Genomic DNA, 15,973 nt, shown 5'->3' with positions numbered 1-15,973 from the left:
CCTTAAAAACCTGCAGTTTAATCTTTAAACAGCCCTCTCAGCCTCCTGCTTCACATTGCTGTAGACACCAAAGCGCTGATCTTGTTTTCTTGGTCATCAGTGAATGTGGTCAGTGAGGGTCATGTTTGATCATTACAAACTTGATCAAACAGAAAACATTATAAACACTATTGAATATAAATGCAGAGAAACTTTAGCTGTAAAGTGTTTACATAATGCAAGCTAGTAAAAATATATTATTTGAAGATATGTAACTTTCATGCTAATATTTACAAGGCCACAGGCCTTGCAGGTTCCACCAATCTGAGCTCTGACAAGCTTAGATATGGTGAATGCCAGCTCAGCCTCTGAGATGCTCACAACCTGAGTTATGGAAAACCCCGGCTCAGACTCTAGCCATAAGCTCAAATATGGCATGTGTCAGCTGAGTTATATGAGTCTCCGGGCCCAAACAGTTGAAGTGTATTTCCCAGATAGCAATATGTCATTGTTTCAATGTTGAATTATAGTTAAATGCATTGAATTATGGTCAGTGTTAAATTATCAACATTGAAACTGAACTGATTTTTGGTCAGATTTTTAATATTGAAAAATTGATGGTGGCAAAACCTTGATTCAATGTTGATATAAAGTGAAACATTGAACATTAACATTGTTTCAACCTGTTTGTCTGATATGGAATCAATGTCATTTCAGCATGTGTGTGCTGTTTGGGTCCCCAACCTCTGAAACGAGTCCTACGTAGCAGATCGCCCAGTCGGCCAAAGTGAATCCGGTGTACTCCACCGTCCGGGATAAATCGGAGTTCAGCAATAGCAAGAAAAGCCCAGGAATAATCTGAATAACAGAAATGTCATGACTCAAACATTCGAAAAAATCTTTAATAGATTTAATTCGGTTGTTCCTAAACGGGTAAGTAACTTTACAGGAGCGCTCGGATGGACCCACATGCATTCAACGCCTTCGGCTGTCCAATTGGATTCTGCCACTGGGCCAGTGGGCGGATCCCTACATATTTACTTTGTATGAGACCCTCTTCACACAAGTAGGGTAAGGAGAATCCAAAGGAGACTTATCTTTAGGACCCACTGACCCAATAAACGATAATGTAAGAGATGTGATATGAATTAATATTTTCAATTTACAGTGACCTTCCAATAGAAGTATTGTTACCATGTTGTGTAAGCTAGGGGTAAACAGGCTGCTGTGTACAGAGATACAGGACACCTATAGTCTGCCACCCGGTGGTGCAGTTCCCTCTGTCTCTGCCCCTTGGACATGCTCTCTTTGCCTGTAATGAAAGAGCCATGGACATTCAGGTGATGATGTAAATGGATGATAAATATTATGACTAATAAATGCTGCGATGAGGTGAATTGATTGGCTGCTTTACTTACCTGTAGAATCTCTCCCTGAGGTGGACAGTGATGACAGCGGACACCATGATGATCAGACCCACAGAGAACACCACCATCTTCAGCAGACACGGCGAGAAGCCAACAGGGGGCACTAGAGGGGTCAGAACTATATAGTGAGGGAGATGGGAAGAAAACCTCTCTGGGTATTTCCTGCATTTTCTGTATCCACACCTGTACATGTACCGAATTAAAGTTGTTCATGTGCTACTTGGTGAAAATAGATATGTTTCCATGTCTGGTGTCTTTAGACAACTGATGCACATTTTAGAGTAAACTTTGAATTAAAACAGTTTGAGTTCATTATAGATCAATTTAATTTTATGAAAAAACACTTTTAATAAGCAGCATTGTCAGACAGCAATTTATAGAGAATAACACCTGAGGTCCCCAGAGTGTAAGCGTGAGACGACAGGCAAAGTAGCAAAGAAATATTTGGGAGGAACCAAACTCAGTGGGAGGCCCATCCTCCTCTCACCAGCCAGCAGAGGGCGGAATAAGTGTATAACATTTAGTGCTCAGTAAATTCAGGTAGATGGAGGGACAGCACAGGTATGCAGGTGGATTATGGGGCTGGCAGGCAGGTAGATGGGTAAGTGAGGTGGCTCAGGCAGACAGGAAGCAGGCAGAAAGACAGACAGACCAGTGGGCAGGCAGGGTACTCCTGTATCCAGACCTCTGAGTGGTTCATCCCGTCAGGGGGAGGGTAAAAGGAAAGTGAGCAACTGTAGAACAGAAACAAATAATTCAAGACAGCAGGATGAATTCTGGCAGGACCAGGAGGGAGAGGAAGGTGGGAGACCGACACGAGGAATCACTGGACAGCAGCACTTCAACAACACATGCTGAGTGGGAGTAAGAGTACTGACAGTACATTACATCCAACATCACTAATTCCCTCCCAGCTCTGTGTGTCAGACTATGTATGATTATGTGTGTGTTTGTGTTCCTTTTGGATCTTATCACCTGTGGGGATGCACCTCATTGTAACATTGCTGGTCTTCTCACTGGCAGAATTAGCTGCAGTGCAGCTGGCAATGACATCGCCCTCTTCTGGCAGAAGAAAGAAACGCAGCTCGGAGCTGCTCTCCCTCTGCTTGCCTTTCTTCCAGGTGTAAGAGGGTCTCGGGTCACCTGTTGAGCTGCACACCAGATATGCTGCACAGGTGAGGATCTCTGGGAGCCAGGTGAGTTCTGACTGGATCTGTACTGTTGTTATGGACTCTAACCATTAAGGACAGAAAATTGAGACAGTGACTTAAAAAAACAAAAAAAAAACAGAGAACTACAATTGCAAAATATTGTCCCTACATTACATTACATAATATCACACCGGAAACCAGCAGCTGGCCTAGTTTCACTTGAGATGAGACATTACTGCAGCCCAAATGGATCTCAGGTTCCTGTCAGACCCAACAGTCTTACAAAGCAAATTGGTGTCCCTAAATTGCCAGTAGTATATGGGATTGCCTGTGTCTTTGCCTCATGATGAAGTGGAATTCTAAGGTATCTCCAGGCTTGTCTCCTCTGCTTCCTGAGTTTACTGCAAACCCAAATTGAATAAGTGGTTTTGGAAAAGTGAGTGAATGAATGTTACTGAGTATATCCAGTTATACATGAAGTGTATAACTCTTATGTCAGTAATGTGTTATAGCTTATTGCCATTAAGGACCATGGAATTCATTTTAAAAGGAAATGTAAAGCTTATATAATATTTTTTATTATATATATATATTTGTCACACATCTGAATCTGGGCTTGTGAATATGGAACACTCCACTTAAATTAATTTTCATTTTCTTACCATTAACTTGCAGCTGGATTTTATATGTGGGAATCTGTGAACCATCTTCCTTCAGTCCTACACGCTGATACTCCCCACTGTCCTCCAGTCTCAGCTCCCTCACAGTTAGACTGAAGTCAGGGCTCAGCTGCAGTCGTCCTTTGAACTGAGCTTGATTATCTACTTCTATGTGACCACTGGATATTTCAGCTCTTATCTTTCCATTAAAAATCCACCACACAAATCTAAAATCTTCCACTTTCAAACTCCCCAGGACTGAAGGCAGCTCCACTGTCCCCCCCACGCTGCCATTTATTGTCAGATCAACAGCAACACAAACACCTGAAATGAAGAAAAGAAAGAAGAAAAGCAATGAATTCTGATTGTTTCTGGCCAGAAGCATAAGCAAGCCTTGTACTTTCACTGTTGGGTATAAAAAAAATGCTATTTGATATCAATCTAGAGGTACCTGAACTGTACTGGTCATGCAGCACATGAATATCACAGAAACTACAGTACCTGATTTAGTTGTACATTCATGCAATGACAATAAAAGGCATTATATTACATTCCTCTATTAGTTGTACATAAGCAGAGATTAAAGACGGTTAGTAGAGAGATTTTTTTACCCACTAGTAGTTATTCATAGTAGAAATTATTTCATTAGTAAATATATAAAATTCGCAATGCATAAAATTCACATAAGAAGAGGGATGAATTTCATGAAACTTATTCTACAGTAGGCACCCTATTTTTGCATCATGCCCCAATCATGAAACAAACTGGTGTAAAAGTTGATAAGCTGATAAAAAGCAGCGTATACTATATACCCGTGTAAAAAATCAGAATGGCATTTACATATAGCAAAAAATATTTAAAACTTACAATTTTCAGTGCAAATTGTGAATTTTTCTTTTTATGAATTTCTTTATGTCATACTTATCTGGGCTGAGCCAACTATAAAATAACCAATTTTTAATAAAAAATTATAGCAATATTTAGATTAGACTGTGTGTCAGTAGGACAGCCATATTGCTATTCAGTATTCCATCAGTTTAACCAGCATGCAAAGTACTATATACATATCCTTAGTTTAAACATATGTAAGATCTAGTTATTTTATTGAATACTGTTCTGTACATTTTCAACAAATAGCTACAGAAACAGGCTGTGGCCACTTGTCATCCTGTTAACAAGTAACTGTATTCATACTGGCTGTAGCTCTGATGATCAGCTTTCAGTTATGTTACCATAATAAACCCCCACTAAATAAATTCCCAAATAAACTCAGCAATATAGTGTTACATGGTTATTGAGATAATTCAAAGTCAGCTTTATTTGTCAATTCTGCCACATGTACAGAACATACAGAGAATTGAAATAACGTTTTCTCACAAACCCTAGTTAACAGTAACATTAATACAAAAAAAAACTTTAAGAATACAAGTAAGAAAAATATGAATAAATAAATAAATACAATATAAAAGGACATGTGGCAGAGAGTGCAGATCAGACATAAAGTGGAATAGAGCTTGTAAGAGGTGATAAGTAATAACGAGCAGCCTTGGACAGACAGTCATGTATGAGGTAGGCTGAGTAGCAGACTAATGCTACACAAAGTGACTGGTGCAGGTGAGTGAGTGTGTGTGTGTGTGTTAGTGTGTGTATAACAGATTCAGAAAGTTTCAGAAAGTCCGTGGGGCAGAAGGGGGGAGTGAGGGGAGTGGGGGCAGAGCCGGGAGAGAGTTGAGCTTCCTGACAGCCTGATGGATGAAGCTGTCCTTCAGTCTGCTGGTCTTTGGCCTGGAGACACCGCAGTCTCCTCCCTGATGGCAGCAGGCTGAAGACGCTTTGCATTGGGTGGGTGGGATCGGCTGCTATGCAGAGAGCTTTCTTGGTGAGACGGGTACTGTAGATGGTCTGGAGGGAGGGGAGAGGGACACCAATGATCCTCTCAGCTGCTCTCACTATGCGTTGGAGGGTTTTATGGCAGGATGCCTTGCAGGCTCCAAACCACACAGTGATGCAGCTCGTCAGGATGCTCTCAATGGTGCCTCTGTAGAAGGTGAACATGATGGGGGCTGATACTCTTGCTCTTCTTAGTTTGCGAAGGAAGTAGAGACGCTGTTGTGATTTTTTGGCCAGTGCAGTGGTGTTGTTTGTCCAGGAGAGATCCTCAGTGATGTGTACACCCAGGAACTGGGTACTGTGCACTCTCCCCACAGATGCACCATTGATGGTCAGAGGGGCGTGCTGAGTGTGTGCTCTCCTGAAGTCAATAACAATCTCCTTCGTCTTCTCCACATTCAGAGAGAGATTGTTGTCTCCGCACCACGTGGCCAGGCGGCTCACCTCGCTTCTGTAATCGGTCTCATCCCTATTGCTAATGAGACCCACCACAGTCGTGTCGTCCGCAAACTTAATGAAGATGTTTGAGCTGTGTGACGGTGTGCAGTCGTGGGTCAGCAGGGTAAAGAGGAGGGGGCTCAACACACATCCCTGAGGGGTCCCCGTGTTAAGAATGATGGTGCTGGATGTGTTACTGCCGACCCGTACTGCTTGTGGTCTTCCGGTAAGGAAATCCAACAACCAGTTACACAGTGAGGTGTTGAGCCCCAGCTGGACCAGTTTTTGAGTGAGCTGTTGGGGGATTATAGTGTTAAATGCTGAACTGAAGTCTATGAACAGCATTCGGACGTATGAATCTTTTTTATCCAGATGTGTGAGTGCTGAATGGAGTGCTGTGAAGATGGCGTCCTCGGTTGAGCGGTTGGGCCGATACGCAAACTGGAAGGGGTCCAAGGAGGGGGGCAGGACAGACTTAATGTGCTTCAAGACTAGTCGTTCAAAGCACTTCATGAGGATTGGAGTAAGTGCAACAGGACGGTAGTCGTTAAAACAGGAGGGAGATGACTTTTTTGGGACTGGAATAATGGTGGTGGCTTTCAAACAAGTGGGGACGACAGCCTGGTTCAGTGAGATGTTAAAGATGTCTGTAAAGACATCAGTGAGTTCCATTGCACAGTCTCTCAGTACACGACCAGGAATGTTGTCCGGACCTGGAGCTTTGCTTGCGTTGATCCTGCTGAGGGATCTCCTCACACTGTCTGGGGACAGAGTCATCACCTGGTCACCAGGAGAGGAAGGGGTCTTCTGTGCACTGGTGCTATTTTGCACTTCAAAGCGAGCGAAGAAGGTGTTCAGCTCATTCAGCAGGGAGATGGTGCTATCACAGGTCTGAGGTGGGGGCTTGTAATCTGTGATGGACTGTATGCCCCGCCACAGGCTCCGTGTGTCTCTGCTGTCTTTGAAGCGATGGGATATTCCTCTGGAGTACTGTCTCTTAGCCTCTCTGATGCCACGGGACAGGTTGGCCCTAGCTGTCTTCAGGTTTGCCTCGTCTCCAGCTCTGAAGGCAATGTTCCGAGCTTTCAGCAGCCTGTAGACCTCCCCTGTCATCCATGGCTTTTGGTTGGCATGGACAGTGATGGTTTTGGAGACTGTTACATCCTCAGTGCATTTGTTAATGTAGGCTGTAACAGTCTCTGCGTACTCCTGGAGGTCAGTGGAGTTGTTGTATGTGGCAGCCTGCTTAAACATATTCCAGTCTGTGGTGTTGAAGCAGTCCTGTAAAGCCTCTGAAGACCCTTCCGGCCACACTCGTATCTGCTTCCGAACCGGTAATTGATTAGCTTGTTTGTTTGTTTACAAATTTTACTACTGCAAGTTCATAACACCACCTGCTACCACTACAGTCACAGTTATATAGTACTGTGCAAAAGTCTTAGGCAGTCCAAAGAAATGTTTAAAGCTGTGTATCTGGGTAGCAAGTGTACTTTGGCTTAGAACAAAAAACACCATTTAACATTAGAACATGTGCAAATTAAGAGTAACAATAAAACTAGTAATAATTTCTTCTGTTTTCTAAAAAGTGACTGATATCTAGTTGGATGGCTAGATGAACACCGCTTCAGTTCCCAAACCTCTCCTCAGGGGCACCTCAGCCGTTCCATGATTTTGTTAAATTTCACCAACAGCTCAATTAAATAATTAAATAAATTGGTTTAAAAAGTCAGTAACAGATTGACTAGGTGTATGAGGTGAGCTAGTGGCCTAGTCAAAAAATACATGGCTGCACTGGACGGTCGCTGCAAATACTGGGGTGATTTTAGCAGAGGTTCTGAAATGGCTACGCTGACACACTTTGACAGGCATAATATCATAGTTTTACACCAACACAAGAATAATTTAAACATAATTTTCTTTGCCTGCCTAAGAGTTTTGCAAAGTACTGTACATGTAGATATTATACATATCTATTAGTGCTGTCAAATGATAAAAGTTTTTAATCAGATTAATCACAGGGTTCCTGTGGATTAATTTTGATTAATCATGATTAAATATCATTCATTTTTAATCTATATTAATCACATTTAATTTTGCATGAGCAAACAGACTCTAGAAAAAAGGGAATATATATGCACTTAACATGTTTATTGAACATCTTGAACACGAGTCGGATGCATTCCATCTGCCACAGAAGTGCAATACTGTACCATGGACCCATATCAAAAAGCAAGATTTTTTGCTTACGTGCGGTGCTTCACATATAAAACTCCGTAGCAACACATCCACAGAGAAGTTGGACGGTACAGCGTGTGCGACCGATTTAATGAGCAACAAATGAGAAGTAGTGCTTACACAGTATAAGACTACAACTTTCCCTTCTGTTGATAAAAGGCGCAGCCATCTTGGATTCTGAACTCGGGATCCTCTGTGCTGCTCCGAGATATTTCTCGGATGTCCGAGAAACGGGAGCGCATACTGTATAGTCACTTCCGGCTTCAAGTTCCGGGGGGAAATGGAACGCACTAAAACTACCCGAAATGGGTTGACAGAGAAATTTCAGTGATTTTGAATCATTCTTCGCTGCAGATGGGTTAATTGCGTTAACAATTTTAATCAGATTAATCATGATGATGGATTAATCCGCGTTAACCCGTTAATTTTGACAGCTCTAATATCTATATATAAATTACAAACAGAACATAGATGAAATTCTATGTGAAATTGCTTGATTTGCAAACCAACTCAAAACACAACCAAGAAACTGTATTCTATCAAAAAAAACCATAACATTCCAACTTCGCAATCTTTCCGGAACATAACAGGCATCAAAAGATAAGAAATTAGCAAACAATAAAATTTTTCTCTTATCAAATCAATTTATTTTTCTATAGCGCTTTTCACAACAAGGTTGTCCCAAACTGCTTTACAGTGTTGTGTGTGTTATCCTATCAACAAGTAGCAGTTTCCAATGGTTCCACAAGAATTTAAAAGATGTGAAAACATTACTACATGTCACTACACTGACTTTCCGGAATATAACAGGCATCTCAAGAAAAGAAATTAGCAAACAATTACATTTTTTCTCTTATCCTATCAACAAGTAGCAGTTGCCAATATACCTGGTTCCAAAAGTATCACATTTAAAAGCAGCTTAAATCTTACCAGAAATGAGTAGGAGACTTGTTAAGATGAGCATTACTGCATGTCACTACACTGAACTATTTCCTGAACTTTTCTGAAAGTTGTGGTATCTATTGATCAACAAAAAAAAGCCACTTCCTGGTCTGACAGCCAAGGCTTAAAAAAATTGACCAATAAATAGCCGCAGGAAAGTATTTGTATTTCTCCATTGTTGTCTTTGGATTCTATAATGTGCATTTCTTAATGGAAATTGTAGGAATTGAACAGCTCAAATGGGGATGGTTTCCCACCAATGTTCAGGGGAATTGATTATGAATTAATTAATGATTAATTCATACACAATTAAATAGGGAATATTAGGTTTGAGTTGTTGTTCCGATATCACAGTTTTTATATTAGTCCCACTTGGTAAAGAGCTGGATGATTTAAATCCAGAATGTGAATGGAATTCATTCGTTGGTATCACTACTCAGTCTAAAGATAGCTGCCCGTCCACCGGGTTAGCTTCTTTCTGTAACCTAGCGACTCAGCTCTTGGCCAAAGAGAGAGTCTCGCGATACTTGAGGACGCGAGTGGGACTTCAAAGCTCAGTAACGGGATTCAGACCAATAAAGGGACTTATTGTAAGCACAGAGAGGGAGATTTAAAATGTGAACAGCATGCGTTTATTCTAATACTACACTAAAACAGGACAAACATTACACATAACCTAATACATACAAACACAATAACGGAATTACGGAAAATGGATTTACAGTAGGAAACAGTGATAAGCTTTGATTAAATACTGTTCTGCAACGGCAAGCCTAGGATCTAAACAGGCAACCCAGATTTCGGCGTAGATCAGCCGGTACTAGTTGCTTATTAGAGAGTTGTCGGTGAGTTTACGTGATTGCAGCGGGGATCAGCTTTATCTTTTGTTGAAACTCGCGGCGGAGAGGCTTCGTAGTTTCGATGGTAGATTTAATCTTCTCCGCGCGTAGTTTCTCCCGCAGTCTTGGATTGGAGGCTTTACGTTTTCTTCTCCTTTTTCGATGACGTTTTTCGATGACTTTTTTCTCCTCCTCCTCCACCCCCAGATTCTCTGGGTGTGAGGTTTTTATGCCCCATGGGTCCCATGAATATTCATGACCCAGGGTCCAACTCATACCCAATGAGAATTGGTACCTGGATCCGAGGGGCCGGTTGCAGGCTCCCCGAATGTCCCCATAGATTTATGGTGGTCTTTGGCCAACTTTTGTGCTGATTTTAATTAAGTAATTTAGCTTTGGATAGGTTCAATTGTGTAATAATCCGTCCCCGGATTCATATTCGGACATAATTTAGGATGACATTGATACCAAACATGATATTCCACCTTTGATCCAAACCTTTGCTAATTTTCATTGATTAATTTATAATTCCTCTTATGAGGTGCATGCTTATTATTGCCATCAATGTACAGAATACATGGCTAGGTGGCATACCTCACAGCTGTGACAAGTTCAGGTATATTTTACTGAAGCTGTACCCCATTGCATACAGTGTGTCCTAATTAAGGATGGCTTGGGTAACTTTCTTTACTTCAGTAAAAGAACAGGGTTGATTATACATTGCCAAATTATAAAATGTAGCAAATCGGGCTATTAAAAAGGGGTTCAGTACACAAGTTTTCACATACATTGCATAGTCTCTTTCAGATAAAGGGAGGCAGGAAAAGAGCGCGAATCTCTGATTTACGACTGTAAGGCATAGATAAGCAACCGCATTTCTACCCCTCCCCCCCCCCTTTTGGTGAGGGGTGGGGGCCTTCCTTAGTTCTATTAACTAAATAACTATGTGCTCAAACATTTCTACCTACTTGGTTACACCACTTAAACTCATTTCCCCTATTCTCTGAGAGAGGTGTGAGCACGTGGTTGGATAACCCCAGTGTTTACCTATCTGTGCCTATTAATATATATATATATATATATATGTATATAATTGTCCAAGTGGCAAAGATACAATGGGACATTCATAAGAAAAATAAAAGACAATTGTGACTGACACATACACATCCACCAAGTTTACAGTAATGATGCCAACTAATAGTGAGGATAACACACAATCAAATACACAATAGATGGCATATGATTTTAGCTTTGTCCCACTCCAGAGAGATGCAGGATCTCCCCCCCCTTTCCACTATCTGGGTCCTCCGTTTGAGGGCCATAAACATTGGAATGCGGGCTTCGGCTTCCTGGAGAGGGGCCCTGGGTCAAAGAGGTACGGAGGGAGATCTTGGCATGGCCGACTCACTCCCTCAGCGGCCATAAAATACTGGCTGTGGGGCCTGCGTGATCCTACATATCCCCCCTTTCGGCTGATTATGGCACTGCCATCATTCAGGCGACAAAGAGCTAAAAGGGATCACCATCACAAGACACGACACAGAAACTTCCCATCCTTTTGACAGCCTGGGTAGTATGGTAGAAGGGAGTCGACCGTTGGCATCAGGCTTTGGAGGCAGGAGTGAGTGGGGACAACACCGGTTTATGGCGGTAGATGCTGTTTGGGTCTATAATGGGCAGGTTCACGAGGGATGCTACTTCCCGGAGAATGGGATCAACGTATAATGGTATAGCGCTTCCCAGGGAATAAGCTAAATGGGCTTGTATGGACTGTACAGCTCCCAGTGTGGCCCCGGCCAGGATATCTTGCACTAGGCTCAAGGGCACCAGGTACGGTGGTATTCTACCCATGGCCAAGCTATCCAAAGAGGAACTTCTCGCGAAGCATGTCCCCCATCAACAACGAAACGACTTGCGTGTGCGCATAGTCGTTCTGAAGAACGTGGAAAAGTTGGTTTACGGCCTTCACTGTCTGGTTGAGGATGACACTATGAGTGTTTACCACAACGATGGTGCCCTGCACGGTTTTACCGATAGCTTGGGACGCCTCCTTCTGGGCGCGAATCTGTTCTTGGAGTTTGGGAATTTCGTCCTGCAATTCGCTGACGTGACGCCGTACGGTGGCTAAATTTATGGCATTGACTGTGGTAAACCCAATATTAAAAAGGGTGCCTACAGCTGCGGCAGCCCCTAGCAGCGCCCCCAGGAACCTCTTTGGGCGGGGATTGGAACCGCTTAATTCGGCTTGGGTCACAGTCATCTTTTGTAACTGCTGCAACATATAGGTAGTGTCCGCAGCGGCATGGTGAAGGGCGTCCTGAGTCCACCGGATACCCGCCCAACTAGCCTGGGGCTTTTCATTGGGGTGATGGGTTCGGTAGACCTCGTAGGGGTCGAGACGGACGAATACCCTCTGCGTGTGGGTACGGCAGTTGGTAATCAATAGGCCCGGTTGTTCCCTCAAAACGATGCCTGATGCAGGCCCAGGAACAACCGTCTCAGACTGGGTCCTTGCTCTTCCCATCCAGAGTAACGTCAGGAGCAGGGTCAGCATCCTCCTAGTGGCAGGGGGTAGACAATGAAAGGTCGTGTTATGAGGGGCACTGAGCTAGGTCAGAGCCTCGGGTGGTTGAGTTTGTGGAGTAGGGTTAAGGAGTAGTGAAAGAGGGTAGGATAGTGAGTGGATTGTGCACACCGGTGCAGAGGGGACAGAGAGAGTTTGAAAACCCTAACACTCAGCCAGGGAACGACCGAAATCAAATAAATGGGACAAATAAAAATGCATAACCGTATCCTCTTCAGTAATTTCCCGGGCACGCGTGAGCCACCCCAGGTCCTTACCAAAAACAACAACCAAATGAAATAAACAGTTAAAAAGAAAACTTAATGTCACTCAGATACCAGTAGTCAGGCTCACCACCTTAGTCTACTCATCTGAGTTTCCTTGTCCCTTTGAGCTTGGGGACATATTTAAGGTTGAAGGTTGGCTGTGGTTTATTTGGAAAGGCTGGCTTGATCCTGACCACGGTCCACTTGGGAATGATCAGTGGGTGTTCCCAGCCTTCCTTGGGTTCGGTGTTGCCTGATTTGGTTTCGGTGAACCCACTTGAGGCATGTTTCTGGAGTGCCCCGGCTCATTTTAATACGGTAAGCTACAGGGGACAGTTTGTCCACGATTTCGTGCGGTCCTGACCAGCGTGGCAGGAGTTTCCTGGAGAGTCGTTGTGTGGAATTCCGACTGCTCGGCTGCACGAAGTTGTAGTACCAGACTTTGTCCCCCACTTGGAGTTCTTCCTGTGAGGTTTTCTGGTCATAGTAGGCTTTCCTGCCATCTGCTGCCTTCTGCAACTCCTGCTGGGCGAATGCGAAGGAAGCTCTTAGGTGCTTGTGCAGACTGTCCAGATACTGCTGCGTGGTGTAGGCTGTGACAAGGCTGTGGTCACCTGTTTGGTAGAGGAGGTGGAGAGGGAGTGTCATTTGTCGTCCTGTCATTAGTTCGAAGGGTGACACTCCCGTGGACTTGTGGGGTGTGGCCCTGATGGCCATGAGTACCAGCGGTAGCTTTACATCCCAGTCCTTCTGATTTGATGCCACGTATTTCTTGAGCATACCGACTACGGTTCTGTTGGTCCGTTCTACTTGGCCGGATGCCATAGGGTGGTGGCTGATATGGAACTGTGCTTTGATGCCCAGAAGTTTCCAGATGTCCTTCATCACTTCGGCAGTGAAATGGGTGCCTCGGTCTGAGTTGACCTTCAGCGGGAGGCCAAATCTGGAGAACACATGGTTCATGAGCAGGTATGCCGTTGTCTGGGCTGTGTCATTGGGTGCTGGTAGGCATTCTACCCACTTGGTGAACTGGCAGGTGACAGTCAGGAAATACTTGTTTCCCCGGGTCGATCTCGTCAGGGGTCCTACCCAGTCGATCTGCAGATCTGACCACGGGAAGTTGATTCCTCGGCGCTGTAGAGGGGCCTTGTGGTTTGGGTTTGCTGGCTGAAATTAGCAGCAAACCAGACACCCTTTCACGTATTCTGTCACGTCCTGCCGCATGTTAGGCCAGTAAGCTACCTGATTGAGGGCTTGATAGGTTGCTTTGGCATTGCGGTGTCCCGCGCAGGGTGCGTCATGGGCGTAGAGTAGCATCACCCCCCTTTGGTCCCGAGGGACCACGAGCCTTGGCGAAGTGTGATCCTCGGGGACGTAGAGAAGTACGCCCTTGACCAGACGCAGAAAGGCGAGGAGTTGGATGAGGACGCGGAGATCTGCGGAGGCGTCGAGATCCGTGGCCGAAATCGGGTTGGTGGCGGGGTCGCGGAGGTGATCGGAGATCTTGCTGAGCACAGCATCAGCAGATTGGAGGGAGACAACGTCTGAGTCAGTAAGCTGAGGGCCGAGGTCCAGGAAGGAAGATGCTGGAGCCAAGGCCAGCTCACGAGCTTGGCGGCGAGTGAAGGCATGCACAGCAGGGTTGGGTGGGGGGGCTTGAAACTCCCACGGGTCTCCGTTCAACGCTCCAGCTTTGGCGAGCGCATCTGTTTGGTCATTGTAGGTCTTGTCCAGGCCTGGGAGTCTGGAGTGACCACGGACCTTTTTCCAATAAATGTGCATGTCGTGCGACGTTATCAGTGCGTCACACGTCTGCAGCAGTTCCTGGTGTTTGACTGGCTTGTTACCTGATGTCTTGAAGCCATTCTTCTGCCAGTGAGGGAGATGGCATAGGAAGCTGAGTCGTGCATAGTTGGAGTCCGTGCAGATCAGCAAATCCTTTATGCCCTGTTTGGCAGCCAATTCCAAGGCAATCAAAATCGCTGCTAGTTCCGCATACTGTGACGTGCGGGGGCCCAGCTTGAACTGCTGTGGTGGGAGTGGATCGTCTCGGAGCCATGTGAGACCTGCCCCGGCTTTCAGGTTTCCTTGATGGTTGAAAGCACACCCGTCCACATAAACGGTGACCATGTCCTTACAGACGTTCTCATCAAAGTAGTGATGGTGAGCTGGCTCCATCACCATCTGTGGGTCAGGGACACTGATTGCTGATGGTTCATCCTGAGAGCAGTTTTGGCAGCTAGCTAGTCCTGTCCCAAGGGGTAGCTTTTGGGTTTGGGCATACCGGATGTCGATGTCACGGCCCTGGAGTGTCTTCAGCCAGGTGGCTATGCGTGAATTAGTGACCACCCCATCTCTGATGCGCTGGCTGTTGAGGAACGTGACAGGTTGATGGTTAGTTTCAATGATGGTCTTCTGTCCCCCAATGTAGTTGGAGAAATGCGTCATTGCCCAAACGGTGCAGAGTAGTGCCTTTTCACAATCGGAATACTTGCGTTCTGGTGCCAGAAGGGTTTTGCTGGCCTGTCTACACGCCTGTCTTGGTCATAGACTTGATACAACCCTGCGCTCAGACAGTCCTTCGAGAAGCCTGCTTCCAAGTGGAACTCCTTGTCCGGGTTTGGGTAAGCCAGGCAGGGTGCTGAGCACAAAAGCCGTTTCAGTTCTGTCATGGCCTCTTCTTGTTCTGTGGTCCACTGAAATGGGATATCCTTCTTCAGAAGGGTGGTCAGTGGTCTGGCAACGTCCGCGTAGTTTTCGATAAACTGTCTGGAGTAGTTGCACACCCCTAGGAAACTGCGCAATTCTGACAGGTTAGAGGGCGCCTTGATGTTCTGGATGGCCTGGGTGCGGCTGGACTGGGGCTCAACACCGTTTGGGCCCACCAACAGGCCAACATAATTGACCTTGGTTTTGCACCACTGGCCTTTGTGGAGGGCAATTTTAGCACCTGCTGTAGCCAATTGTCCTAAAACATGGTCAAGTTCAAGCAGATGAGCGTTCATTGTGGTGCTTCGGACCAGAATGTCATCCACATAGACAAGGTTTCCTCGAGCTCTTGCGTCAGGCAGTGCCTTGTTCAGGAAAATGTTGAACTCAGCCGGCGAGTTGGCATAACCAAAGGGGCACCTGGTGAAGGTGTATTGTCTGTTGGCAAAGGTGAATGCCAACTTATGTTGGTCTTCAGGGTGCACTGGGATGGTCCAGAATCCTGAGGCCACATCCATAGTGGAGAAGATTCTGGCACCACCGACTCTGGGGAGGTCTTGTTCCAGCTGTGTCATGGGCCAACGGGACAGAGGCACTTGCTGGTTCAGTTTCCTGTAGTCGATGGTGGGGCGCCATTTCCCATTCGGTTTGAGAACTGGCCAGATGGGGGCTGAGTATGTGCTGTTGCATGGTCGGATGACCCCCTTTTCCAACATGGCATCGACGATGTCCTGCACAGGCTCGTATGAAGCGATGGGTATCTTGTACTGCTTCACGAATGTTGGCGGGGCCCCTGGTCGAGTGGGGATGCGGACCATGTGAATGTCCGTGAGTCCACAGTCCAGAGAATCTTTGGCGAAGAAGTCCTTATACTT

The 15,973-nt window shown here is 45.2% G+C and overlaps 1 protein-coding gene across 3 annotated transcripts; it reads right to left on the bottom strand.

Moving 5' to 3' along the window:
• Nucleotides 1-28: 28 nt before the first annotated feature.
• Nucleotides 29-8,795, bottom strand: LOC111838551 (SLAM family member 6-like). Of its 3 annotated transcripts, none has more exons than XM_072697560.1 (5): nucleotides 8,710-8,795; nucleotides 3,220-3,540; nucleotides 2,382-2,639; nucleotides 1,398-1,524; nucleotides 29-1,291 (listed from the first exon to the last, which is right to left on the bottom strand). In XM_072697560.1, the coding sequence occupies exons 1-5, from the start codon at nucleotides 8,741-8,743 to the stop codon at nucleotides 1,228-1,230; spliced, it is 804 nt and encodes a 267-aa protein (XP_072553661.1). In that variant the 5' UTR covers nucleotides 8,744-8,795; the 3' UTR covers nucleotides 29-1,227. The 3 variants fall into 3 exon arrangements, with proteins under 3 accessions (XP_072553661.1, XP_023657406.2, XP_072553662.1); XM_023801638.2 differs by having other exon boundaries at nucleotides 1,398-1,509; XM_072697561.1 differs by lacking the exons at nucleotides 29-1,291; nucleotides 1,398-1,524 and adding an exon at nucleotides 1,825-2,140.
• Nucleotides 8,796-15,973: the final 7,178 nt, after the last annotated feature.

This window comes from Paramormyrops kingsleyae, chromosome 12 (assembly GCF_048594095.1).
Source record: "Paramormyrops kingsleyae isolate MSU_618 chromosome 12, PKINGS_0.4, whole genome shotgun sequence".
NCBI lineage: Eukaryota > Metazoa > Chordata > Actinopteri > Osteoglossiformes > Mormyridae > Paramormyrops > Paramormyrops kingsleyae.
Note: the sequence above shows the minus strand (reverse complement) of the source record. Positions and strands in the feature narration are given on the sequence as shown.

Coding starts and splice junctions, on each gene's coding strand:
- LOC111838551 (XM_072697560.1), bottom strand. CDS start 8,743: ATGCTCATCTTAACAAGTCTCCTACTCATTTCTG. Junction 2,640..3,219: donor AATCCAGCTGCAAGTTAATG/GTAAGAAAATGA, acceptor CTTAATGGTTAG/AGTCCATAACAACAGTACAG. Junction 1,525..2,381: donor AATGAGGTGCATCCCCACAG/GTGATAAGATCC, acceptor CTCACTATATAG/TTCTGACCCCTCTAGTGCCC.